The sequence below is a fragment of the Lasioglossum baleicum genome, chromosome 5 (assembly GCF_051020765.1).
Source record: "Lasioglossum baleicum chromosome 5, iyLasBale1, whole genome shotgun sequence".
In the NCBI taxonomy this organism is placed as follows: Eukaryota; Metazoa; Arthropoda; class Insecta; order Hymenoptera; family Halictidae; genus Lasioglossum; species Lasioglossum baleicum.
In genome coordinates, this window is record NC_134933.1 from 6,891,138 (window position 1) to 6,904,516 (window position 13,379).

The window sequence follows — 13,379 nt, forward strand, 5'->3', positions numbered from 1 at the left end:
TAAATTGCTGAATGACTCGGAGAAAAACTGTTCCGCGTTCTATGTGGGACGTTCGATAAGAAGAAACATGGTTGCCGTGTACGCCATAGTAGCCGTGAGTCACACAGGTAGCATAGTTGAATGTGCTCAAATTTTTCAAAGAAACTCTGAAACAGTATCTTTAAATACTTGTAGATAGAAATGTCATCTATTCTTATTCCTCGTCGATTTTATTTTCGGTCAAAAAATTCATTTGATTTTCGATGAAGGAAGAAAATTGAAGAAGAAGTGACATGATAAGATGGTTGGCGATTATTGTCAGGAACAAAAAAGTTGAGTACAGAACAAAAGGGTTGACTCGCGATCGTAAGATCTATTATGTATAACTATTAGATATTATATAACTATTAGAGCTATTTTCATCAGTAGGTCGATGCTCCTGAGCCAAGCCTTGACGTCCCATTGATGACGTGCCAATTCGTATGCGTCACGATTGTGACGTCACAAACAAGAGGTCAAGGCATGCGGATTAAACAGAGATTCAGTCACCCATTAACCGCCCTCGGTAGTGTGATACGCCGATAACAGTAATATAGTATGTACAGGGTATTTTCTTTATTTTCAGTCTAGTCCTTTTTCATCGAAAAGTAAAGCTGGGAACATTATACGCATAATTACACTGAGACATTCGCATTAGAGGGGTAGTTTACTCAAGGGAAGTCAATTTTAGCTTGAAAGGATTGGTGAGAAGGGCTGCGAGCCAACAAAAAATGGGGTAACTATGCCTTAAACCATTCGACCATTCTATCCTTCGAACAATTCACATTGTCCGACACGACCAATTCGCTACTTCTGCAAATGTCGGCCATTACGACCTATTCCTTCCTGTGTGATTACTCGTCCTTAAAACAGACACCTGGAATAGACTGCTTCCGTTTCGCCGTATTCCCTTATCGCGCGTCTGTGAAATTTGACAAAGATTTACAAATGTCCGTTCACACGGCACAAAAGTCTAAGCATGCAATCTAACACGCAATCTGGAAGGCCTCTTCACATTCTCATCACCGAACGAATCAATTATTCTATTTTGTTAGCCGCAATGCCAAACAATCTGTCGTATAATCTATTATACTGAATCATGCCTAATTTTCACAGTTCGTTAAAACCAGAGTAAAATTCTTCGCGGTAGAAGTAATATGAAAATTCTGAAATTTAGCCTGAATAGAGATATATTTCCCAGTATTTCGTACGATTGATCATGCCGTAACTGCATTAAATTCCGCAGCCTATGAATAAGAAATCACAGAGTCCTTCCTAACGAAAATGGTAGACTCCGTTTTCAGATCACGTTTCCTCGCATTTGCAATAATCGATCACAATCGTGTGTCGGAACTCCGGTACAGAGAAAAGTTACTTAGAAGCAGTGATAGCAATGATAATAATAATTAAAAGCATTACTTACTGAAAGCCTATCAGTACAATTCGATAAGTTTTTAGAGTTAATTTTATTTGCAGAGCTTGTCTTCGAACAATGTATGAAGTTTTTGTAAATCTTCGTGATCCAGATATGGCACGTGCGAACGTGTTAACATCGAGTTACGATCTGCTCGGATCGCCCATTGACATCTAAAATCAATAACACAGAAGATACGTACTCGCCTATTTTCGGGTTTCTGTATCAGGCTAGATGTCGGATAGAATTGTGCTATAAATCTGAAAGTTCGTTCCACTCGTAAATGATATGGCGCGCAAGGATGCAAAGGTCACACGCCAATCCGATAGACAGTCGATAGCAGAGCTCGACCTGGCTTCTTTCCCCCGTGAAATAGGTTAGTAGCCAATGCTAGTGCGATCAGGAAATGACGTTGCAGCCGAGGTTGTTTGTAGGATATTTCAAGCATTTTCAGCGGACGACTTTAATCTCAGGGACTAGTAGCCGCAAGGACCTCGAACCTTGCTCTTTTTCGACCACCGTCAGGATGACAGCGAAGATTCGCCCGATGCTTTGTTTAGATACCACCGACGCGAAGCGGGTACCATTTGTAGTTGTCCCGGAAAGCTTTAAAACCCCACGCTTCCGCTGAACTGCAGGAATTTCACACCAAAATGGCACCTTCCGCAAGATGGCGGAGGATCGTTAAGATGGGGCTCTAGATTGATGGCCGCAATAACTTTAACATTTTTTCGACGATACAGCGAGTCATGCTAGATGTTCGCCTGCCAGTGGACATCATTTTTAATTTAGTTGAAAATACATTAATAACACCTTTTCCTTAAAACAAAACAATTTGATTTTATAACGATTATTCGATTTTCTCTGACTTTAATGAATTTACATATTCTCTGCACTTTTCTTACACAATGGAAAATAGAAATATAAAAATATAACAAACAGGAGTTGAATACTTTAATACATTGAAGAGTGTGTAAGAATATTTCTTAAATTCATCTATTGTTTTTCAAATCAGCAGTTCAGAACAAATGCCTTCTTTAAGCCACGATTATAAAAATAGTTGGACATTTTTGGTATTATGAATGGATAAAACGGCGAGAGATGGCAACTACCGTGAATAACAGAATTGATGATCAGAACTCGACGACAAATTCGCGCACGATTAGTCAACGATGCAAATCTCGGGCCGGAAATTCGTGCGCGATATCAGGGTATCTGTGACAAAGACCCGGGTGAAAAAGACGTCATCGTTGAGAAATTCCAGGCTAGCTCTGTGCAATCTGTAAGTGCAAATTGCAACGCGTGATTGCGCTCGGAAGGGCATGAATCTTGCCTCGCTTTTATATAGGGTGTGGCGTCGGCAAAAGTAGGCTAAAGTATTTTTGCTGTTTCCAAACATGCAGAAGTATGCAAGTTTTTATACTTATGCAATTTACTGAACGTAATTACATTCATCTTTTTAATACACGATTCGCTTGTAATGACAATTTTTATATTCTATCTATTTCGAATAGGTTAACCCTTAGAGTACTATATTAGGCGTGCAGCCCTCGTTATTGCGTTTGAGTGATTTGATTGAATGATAATTTTGTGTTTTAAAACATTTTTGGATATCTCACCCTGTATGCACGTGTTCGAAAGGAGAACGCGGAACGGCCGAAGGATTTGTCGCAACGATTTCCTTGCAGTCCAGCTTATACACATTGGATCGCGTGCTCAGTATTAGCACCCCTTATGTGTGTCTTGCGTTATTTGTTACTCCAGCAACACGGAGGTCAAGGTCGCGACTGACGATCCTCGACTTGTCTTAACAGAGTATACAAAGATCCGTTTCGCCGATTAACATGAAAAATATTTACCCCTTATTGAAAGACGCTATACACAACGCCACTTACATCGATTATTTCAACCGGCAGGACAAAAACGTCCTAACGAGACATTTTGTGGCGAAAAATTCACGAGTGTGCTAATAATAGTACATTTTTGAAATGGAAATTTAAAAATCAGTGCCGGGCAATTTGAGCTGGGAGTTTTGAAGACTTGATCTGGAAATATTGCAAAGTATTTGAATTAGTTCTGTATACAGAAAGTCGAAAAGTAATAAATTGTGAATTGAACTTTCAGTGGGATTCAGAATAATTTTGTGGGATTTTTATTTTAACGCGTTTATAGTCATTTTGATTTATATGTGGAATTGAACGTGGGTTGCAGGCCAGAACAGGGGAGAATTATTAACTGATGTAACCCGATTACACTTATCCGAATAAATGTTGGACACCTATGCTCGACGTCGTTCAATATTTATGTAGTGTTGTACATTTTACTTTTATGTCTCATGGAACGACCCCAACATGGAGTAATACTTATTTAAATGAATTTCATATGCGGAACACGCAAGTGCCAGCTATTCCTACGAATGTATTACCATGTTTTTAAGGTGGATGAGTTATGTATAGTCCACAGTGCAAGAAAAAGTGTTGGTCTGGTAATCTTTTTGTACTTGTGTTGACTATATTTGGATTAAATACGTTTCTCAAACGATTTTATGTTTCGGTGAACGTAAAACTCACCCTGTATATTTAGTTACTTAGCTGTTTAGTTTATTGCTGGAAGGAAATGTGCAATTGTGGGTCTAATGGATCTTTTTATTTTGTAATGTACCTACATTATTGGTAGATTAAATTATTTATAATATTCGTTCTGGCTAACTGAATTTATTGATTAAAAATCGAAAGTGACTACCTTACCGACTTGGAAATTGCAGACTATTTAATGTTATTTATTGTGAACGGACGAAACAATTATTTCGAAAACTATTGAAAAGGTGTGAAGTTTAAATTAATTAAAAATTTTCTAAGATTTCTGTTCTTAATTTTTTCCGAAGTTCACACAATTTATTCATGTATTTTTATGATTGTGAAAATTGCCCCGAGTCTTAGTACATCTCCCTGTGGTGTTTTGAAAAAGAATTTTTACCTAATTAATAAATCTTTAATGAATTTTCGGAAGTGAAAAACAAGGATAGACGTATAGTGTGCGACAGAGACAGAGAGTCGAAACCAGGCTGCCATCTAATAATAAATTATCGAAACTAGTGGACTAAAAGTTTTCACGTTCTGCCGTAGATGGCGTTACGATACACTTTTGAATTGCTACAAATTATTTATTTATCACACGATTTTAATACAGTTTTCTAATATTGCATCTGAAAAGAACGTTGATGAACAATCCGCAAAATAATCAGAACATTTCGTTCCGATAATGAACTACATTGTTTAATGACTTCTTGGATTAGAATTATATATATGAATAGCTTCAGAAATTCTAATTCGTTTAGTACAAACTTCTTCAAACACAAAGTTTAAATATAATCTACAAGTATTTGCAATCAGGAAATATAAAACAGACCTTCAACAACTTTCGCATATAGTTTTTAAAGCTACATACAACTATCAGCAATTATTGAATGGTCTAAAACAGCCATAAATAAAATCACGTATTCATAATTCGATGAAAACACGCTCGGCATTATAAACCGAAAGTAGTTGATTTAAAAGTTTACGTAACAATTGTAAATGTAGAAAATGTTACATAACAACTGTCCCATATCACGCAACAGATTCATTCACAGTAATACGCGCGTAAACGTTTCTGCATTGTTGCACAGCGCTCATTGCTGCAACACTGTGTCAGATGCAACACGTGGACGTCAACTAGATTGGATGGTGGCCAGATAGTTTTCGTTGCGACACAAACACACCTTCTATCAACTGTTTTGCTCTCTCTCTCTCTTCCATCTTGCGCGTGTTCGGAATTTCTAAGCGAGAAAAATCGATGAACGGAAGTTCAATCGAAAAGTCAATTTCTGAACAAGTCCCAATCAAACAATTCACCGACACTGGCAACAAATCTTTATGTAGAAACTGTATTGTACAATGATTGATTTATTGCATTTAAAGTATTAGATAATCCGCAATAAGACATATAATATATTCTCAGAACAATTCCCTTTCTCAAAACTTACTGTGTTCCATCCAAAATCAAAACAAAGCAATTTTGCAATTTAAAAGATTTTTCTCAACGTTTCGATCCAATATGGATTCAGTATGGATCATCTTCAAGAGAATTTTGCGTTTGCTATGTGTCAATTTTTTATTATGTGTAAATTTACACATAGCAAACGCAAAATTCTCTTGAAGATGATCCATACTTGGATCCAAACGTTGAGAAAAATCTTTTAAATTGCAAAATTGCTTTGTTTTGATTTTGGATCAAACCTGTGCGCCGATAACATAAACTAATTTCTATTAATTCGTTACGATCGACAAAACGGAATATTTATTTTACTGTGTTCTTTAATTTTTTACGCTTTTCTATTAAATATGGCCGGGTGCTTCTTTCTTTTGCACAACAGTGTAACTATACATAACTGTATTGTTCTACGTTTCGCTATCCAGTACGGATAACCGAGGTTCTACTGTATTTACAAGCGAGAAAAGTGGAGCACGCCGATCGTGCACCCGATTCATTGGATTACAATGGTGGCTGGATCTCGGAACGAGCACGAGCTATAAAACTGAGACGTGTCCAGGGTGTCACAATTTATTTAGCCGAGTATTCGTCGTCTGTCCGATTATGTTAATGACAAGGGGGACTGTCGGTTTAGTAACAGCGTGTAGGTTACTCGCGCGTGGAGGTGGGTTCTGTATGATACCATTAGAGGTGGCGCGATGTTAGGGGATCGGATCAGACAGGGAGAGAGCAAGGACCGTTTCTGGGGACAGTGCGTAAAAGAGAAACGCACAGCTGTACCAGCAGCCGACGCCAGTATCGACCAGTCACACACGCGTACACTCACACACTCTCTGGATGATGGTTGGGAACGATTCCTCTGCGATTATTCGATCCATCGGGTTACCATTCTCTTCGTAGCATGAGTCAAACGTCGAACGCAAAAGCTTTCCTTCCGTCCATGCACCCTCGAACATTTAACCCTCTGAGAATCAGTGTCGGCGATTCGCATCAGCAGAACCGTGTTCCATTAATTTCGCATGCAATTAATTTAATTATTTTCCAGGCTCCTGACGATTCCGTGACATGGTCAGGTCTATTCCAGTCCTCATCAATTTCCTTTTATTTCTGGACTCGCTTCCTTCGGATCAATGCTAATCCTCTTATTAGATTTCGTATATAAATGGTTATTTTAATCGACTGTTAAAATAGTAGAATTTAGATGGGACACAATTCTGGGTTATAATGAATCCAACTCCCATCGTACAAGGGTTAAACAACAAAATAATAATATTCGTATTCGTTCTTTTGCAGTGTTTAAGAATTTCATGTATCATCCAGTTTTCTGTGAAAAATTTAAAGCGAAGATTTAAAATTAATTATTTTTGGACTCGCTTCTTTTGGATCAATAACTCTAATCGTTTAATTTGACTGCTGAAAAATGAGAATTTAGGTGGGCCGTTTATAATTCTGAGCCAAAATGGACTCAGCCCTTGTCAGTCGAGGGTTGAACACCGAAAGATCAATACATATTCTTCTGTTCTCCCAGTGTTCTAAGACTTTAGTGTATGATCCAGTTTTCTGAGGAGCAAAGTCCTCGCTCGTAAAGATTTAAGATTCACCTTTCAAGATCAATGAAGCTACAATTACTATTTCTAGTTCAAGCGTTTGCATCAATGCAGCAAATTCTTCATCAAACGCAACACATCTTCCAGCAGAAATATCTGAAAATATTCGATAAGAAAACGGTAGGTAAAAATCTGAGCAGATCTAGACCAGATCTGCTGAATCTGGGGGACAATAAATTCTCACTGTGCAAACTTATAATCGCGCGAACCGATTCGCCCGATAAGGGTTTATTTTTCGCGCAGTTATCGATCGTGTTCAACTGCTGAGACATGGTTCACGTAAACATGTCAAGGTATTAGGGAACCGCGATACGAACTCCGTGATAAATAAGCTCGAGCCGTAAATGGTCGTGTTTCAGGGAGGGATATCGGCGGATAGCGAATTTTAACCACGGCGTGGGGAAAAATGTAAAATGACGTACTTTCGGGGGAGAGAACGCAATCCCCATGGATTATCGGGTTCAAAAGGCGTAATGTACAAAGGCTGGCCAAGACTGGTGGATGTGGCGATGGTGCTGAGAGGGTGCACCTCGGGGAGAAGCGGATGAGCAGCACTGAAATGAAAGGGATCCGCGATAACTGTTGATCTCTCGCCGGGTCTGTCCTCGAACTGCGGAAGGGGGGCTAAAATGAGCACGTGATATTATCTCGAAGACAATGAGACTTCAATACGACAGTCACCAGCAAGCTGCCGGTAAAACTGCGACTTTGTTCTCCCTTCGAATCCTGTATCCGCGATCCACCGTTCTGTGGGGATGTACGACAATCTTGTTGCTCCTCGATGTCTGGAGTACTGGAATACGCTACTGTGCAAAAGAAAGAACCACCCGGTCATATTTAATAGAGAAGCGTAAAAAATCGAATAAGAACACAGTAAATAAAAGATGTAATGATGCTGTTGGCGCACTGGTTCGATCCAATTTTACTTCAAAGCAATTTTGCAATTTGAATTAAACTTTCGACGTTTCGATCTATGCTTAGATCATTTTCAAACAGCATGTGCTTTGTTGTTCCAAAGTAGTTAAAATAATTTCATTAAGCAAGTGAGTAACGAAGTACACAATTAGATATTCAATGTTTAATTTACTGCTGGTAATATAGTCGATACTAGTTATTCTCTTTAATAATTCACAGACGCAGTTATTATTTTTCTTGAAAATGATCTAAACAGATCGAAACGTCGAAAGTTTAATTCAAATTGCAAAATTGCTTTGAAGTAAAATTGCATCGAACCAGTGCGCCGAGAGCATCATTACATCTTTTATCAACAGTTATACGATCGATAGAAAGGAACAAGAACACAGTAAGTTTTGAAAAAGCATTCCGCTGTTTAATGGACTAGTTCTGAGAATATGTGTTATTGCGGATTATCTAATACTTTAAATGCAATAAATCAATCATTGTACATTGTGCAGTACAATTTCTACATAAAGATATTGTTTGCCATTATATCTTATAATTATACTGGGTGCTTCTTTCTTTTACACAGTTTGGAAATAGTTGTGCGATGTAAAAATTTAGTTTCCATACTGGAAACCGCAGAAGTTACATAAAAAGTTATTATTATTTTAGATTCTCCATCAGCTGTGCACTATATGGACGACAATTCACTGCACAAAATTGCATACTTAAGTAAAAGATGAAAATCAGCTGGCTCCTAACATACATACTCAGCGAGGAGAAATGAAAGAATGCATATTGATAAAAAATGTATATTGTATGATCAAGAATTTGAAAATATTAACATACTGTTTATACGTAATACACTATTTCATACATGGTTTAGAATTGAATGAAATATTTCTTCGAGATGAATTTACATTGCAGTTAGTCTTGTTTAGAATGTGATTTCAGCCAGGTAAATGACATTAGTTACCTGTAAATGACATGTTGAAAATGCACATTTTTATGATATTATCAATCAGAATAATAATTTTCCTATGTAGACACTTAGAAAATAATGTTGATTAGAAGTGCGCGATATGTTTACATACTTCGAGATGAATGGTAGAAATTCACATACTCGTCGACATATTATGACCTTCATGACCTTCATGACCTCCATGACCTTCGTGACCCTCATGGCCCTCATTAGAAACGTCTGGCTTATACGTTATAAAGAATGTGACGCACCAAACGCAAAAGAGACAAAGCAGACTAAGAAATACCCTAGCATTAAATTTATCCCATCCAAACAGTATCTCGTTCGTTGACTCGAACTGTCTTCTGTACACACATGGTGTACTCTTATTGAAAATAGTCTCTGTGCTATTGTTGGTCATCATTTTATCTATGCAATTTTAGATTCGAATGAAACTCGTAAATTCCCTTCGCAGTGCCGCGAGCGCACCGTGTGATCGAAATATGGACGTTTCACGGTATTCGCGTTTATTCTAGTTTCACGATTAGACAACCTTCGTATCCATTTCGTTAGAACATTTCCTAGAACACAATAATTATAATTACAAAATTTCTCCTTTCGAAAAAAAATCATTTGTAATTGATTCACAGATATCAGTCTTTCTGAATGAACCTATATATGGACAATATATAGTTTATGATCAAACTAATCAATGATGAATTTTAAACTGCATATCGCATAAATTTTTTAAATTTACAATTCACAGTTCAACTATTTCACGAAGAAGGAGTTTCGAACTTTGTTTCAACAATTCAGACACGAATTTCAATATTGATTGGCAAAAGAAAAAAAGAATCTTATCAAAGCCTCAACATTTGTTTTATGGCAGCAAGTATTTTACTGAAGATTTAGGATTAAAATTCGCGAGTGGTTGGTAAAACGTGATTATTTGTGTGACAACTTTGAACGGTGAACCACTTATGATCTATCTTTAATCTTCATCTTTCCACGAGTCATAAAATAAGATTTGAAGTCGCACCTGTTTGTCTAGACGCGTTTAGGCTAGACAGAGGCTGAGCAAGATCTTATTTCTAGAAACAGCAGTCGATATTGTCGCCGCTGGACTTTTCCCAAGAAAACAGCCAATAACCCACGGCGGTACCTATCGCGACAGCTAAGCACAGCCAAAAGTTGTATGTCATAAAAATTAGCATAAGAAAGTATCCTATGATCAGCTGTATGACGTGTCCGACCGTCTGAACGAGATGTACCTTGGAGAAGAGTGTTGCCCTGAAACAAAGTACACATGAAAGGCACTTGTGATTCGATAAGATAACGATTCACCTATTTGAATGAAGATTAATAGGTATTTCAGCCGTTTGTACAAGAATATTATACTTGAAGACAACACGATCGCGCGCGAAACGCTGTAAAATACTAAAATCATTCTTACACCAATGCAGAATTAATGTTAACCTTTCACTTTCAATTTCAGTTCGATGAAAAATGAAATGATTTCTTTCCGAGAGATATTTTTGTGGCCGAAATGGAATTAAAGGGTTTATTAATATTTCTTAATACAGACTTTCTTTTGTATTTTAACATAATCTGCGTATCTTGTAAGTATATAAAAGTCTACAGTGTCGCACGTGACTTTATAAATTATAAAATATTATGTAACAAAATACATTTATTTAAAGCTTGTAACAGAACGGAGTTAAAATCAATTGGCTAAACTGTGGACTGGTAAAATTGAATTTTAATGTCAACAAAGTACATACGTTCTCGGTCTTCTAGTTCTAAGCCTCGAATAACGTGCAGTCTCGATATAAAGATGATCACTGTGATATGTTAGAAAAAAAGAAAAAATTACTACAGATATTTAATTCTGTATTTTACAGAGTTGATTAATGATTTCACTTACCGATAGCTCTTCAGTCCTTCGTACAATGTCACTAAAAGAATTATTCCAAGCATTGACCATCCAATCCCTGGCCAGTCCACCACTTTCCATTCGTTAAACAAAATAATTTCGTTTTCACCAAAATGAAAGGACATCTGACATAAATTTACTTTATGGGAAAGCTGAATGTTTACGTTGTAACATAAGTGTAATTCCACGTATCGTTACTTACCTGCATATTGCCAATGGAAGTGATGTGTTCGGCACTCTCAGGTGGACTAGGTGTACTATAATAAGATCGTTCAGCATCAACTTCTTGTTCCGTTGGTTTATCAAGTCTCCGATACGATATCTTTGTTATCAGTCGGCAACACAGGAAACATTCTCATCTCGATGCTGATATCGCGCGTTAACAAAAAGTATGAGGCATACTCCACGAGTTTTCGTTAAAACCATACCATTGTAAAATCTGAGATAGAGTAATCGAATCGTCAGCCGTTACTACCGTGGAATTCGTGGTTGCCGTCGACTGTCGTGCAACTACCTGTTATTAACTCGACGTGGAATTGCACAACTGCATTCAATTTTCTTCTAAGAATAGACACGTTGTCTCTCGAGATGCACGGCGTGTCTTCAAACAGGAAGTGCGTCTGTGTTACGAAAGATGAAAAATGTTCTGGAGAATGATCGCGAAACAGGAAAACACGAAGGAAGTCGAAGACTTCAAAATATTGTTAATATTCTTCTTTCACTGTAACGTGGAAAGTTCGCACAAAATAAATGCTAGCCGACAATTTCCTATAAAATAAATCAGAATTATTAAATTGATTCAAATCTGTGGTTTGAATGTATTGACAGCGTTTAATTTTCATGTTTGATTAATTTACGAGAAGAACAGCGGCGAGTGTGGTCTTTTAAGGCAGAAGTTCTCCAAACAACGAGCTCCAGAAGGTTCCTCGAAGTTCTATACTGTACACTGTACACGTTAGACGCAGTGTGTTCGTCAACAGAATGCTTGCAATGTTGGAAATCTTTAATTATAGCAATCTACCCAATCTTGTATGACATTCGGATATTATTTCTGAAGGATCTGGCTATGGAGTGAGGAAAAGAACTTGTGTATGTTTGATCGCTCAATATTTAGCCTAGAATCGTTAAAACCGGTTACAAATTACACATATAGGCAGTTGCCTATCATCCCCGGTAAATGTCCTATCCGGAGTACCTCTACTATTTATAATGTTCATTAATGATTTAACCACCATTTTTCAACATTGTAAGTATCTCCTATTGGCAGATGATTTAAAAATCTTCAGCATCATCTCGTTCCAGGATGATGCTTCCAGATTACAGGCAGACCTGTGCCACAGAAACGGTATGGATCTGAATATTAAAAAATGCCATATTATGCGGTCCTCCCGTCGTTCTCTACCTCTTATATATCCTTACCGTCTTAATGACTGTATTCTACCTCAATAACAGCAGTTAAGAACTTAGGAATTCACTTCTGCTCTACCTTGGACTTCTCCAACCATGTTTATCACATTGTCAACTCCGCTTCAAGAATGCTCGGGTTCATACTTCGTTTTTCCACTGATTTTCATTCAATCCATACACTTAGGTTGCTATATATTACCATTGTCCGTCCCCTGTTAGAATATGCTTCAACTATATGGTCTCCGAAAAGCGTTAAGTATGAAATCATGCTCGAGAGAGTGCAGCATAAATTCCTAAGGTTTTGTGCATATAAGACAAACAATATAATGTAAATCTTTGATCATGATTACTCTAAAATATTAAACATGGAGACATTATCTGATCGAAGAATAGTATCTAGGGTTGCCAGATCTTCTATAGTTGATATGAGTCTTCTATATTTGAACTTGATCTTTACGTACCTACAGGAATTTTCAAAACTCCTTGTTTGAATAAAAAAGTTTAAAATGTGCTGTGTTCCTCTTTTACTTGAACTTCTATATTTTGAGCCTATCTCATATATATGTACATAATTGCAGTTTTCACTACTTCTTGTATATTTGGATAAAACATTTCTGGCAACCCTAATAGTATCCGACCAGAGCTTTATTTTCAATTTGATAAATAATAATATGAACGTGTTTTGAGAACGAGAGCAGGATTGCAAACAATCAAATCCACATCCACATATGGAGTAATAAATCGTTTAAATCGCATTATTGCAAGCTCAAACATACTGTATAATAATATTGATTTTTTTAATGGCACGTTACAGGAATTCAAAAGAAAATTACGCAAGATTGTTTGTTAATATCGTACCTGCATTTATTTAGTTTCGCGCTTGTCCCTTTTTATGTAAATTTTCGGTTAAGACTTTTTTTTCTGTTATGTTTCTTTTTGTTTTTACCAGTTCTACTGTAAACAACTGTAAACATTTGTATAAAATGACCTCGGGATCTGTATATAATAATAATAATTTAAAAAATATGATTTTGCCCAGCGCTGGGTTTCCTTATCGGCGCCCGTCAATCGCGCCCCATATGACCGATCGATCACGGTGCAGCCAAA

General features: G+C 37.1%; 1 protein-coding gene across 3 annotated transcripts; it reads right to left on the reverse strand.

Annotated features, from left to right (window-relative positions):
• Positions 1-8,769: 8,769 nt before the first annotated feature.
• Positions 8,770-13,346, reverse strand: LOC143209052 (high affinity copper uptake protein 1). 3 transcript variants are annotated; one of them, XM_076424211.1, is made up of 6 exons: positions 11,068-13,346; positions 10,857-10,990; positions 10,714-10,773; positions 10,204-10,222; positions 9,972-10,106; positions 8,770-9,513 (listed from the first exon to the last, which is right to left on the reverse strand). In XM_076424211.1, exons 1-5 carry the CDS (start codon positions 11,071-11,073, stop codon positions 10,095-10,097), a joined length of 231 nt encoding a protein of 76 aa, XP_076280326.1. In that variant the 5' UTR covers positions 11,074-13,346; the 3' UTR covers positions 8,770-9,513; positions 9,972-10,094. The 3 variants fall into 3 exon arrangements, with proteins under 3 accessions (XP_076280326.1, XP_076280325.1, XP_076280324.1); XM_076424210.1 differs by having other exon boundaries at positions 8,770-8,947; positions 9,066-9,513; positions 9,972-10,222; positions 11,068-13,319; XM_076424209.1 differs by having other exon boundaries at positions 9,972-10,222; positions 11,068-13,319.
• Between the last annotated feature and the right edge of the window lie 33 nt (positions 13,347-13,379).

What these genes read in the sequence shown, in the direction of transcription:
- LOC143209052 (XM_076424210.1), bottom strand. An exon ending in GAAGGACTGAAGAGCTATCG is followed by an intron (nt 10,774 to 10,856) that starts GTAAGTGAAATC and finishes AACATATCACAG; the next exon opens with TGATCATCTTTATATCGAGA. An exon ending in AGAACTAGAAGACCGAGAAC is followed by an intron (nt 10,223 to 10,713) that starts GTATGTACTTTG and finishes ACTTTGTTTCAG; the next exon opens with GGCAACACTCTTCTCCAAGG.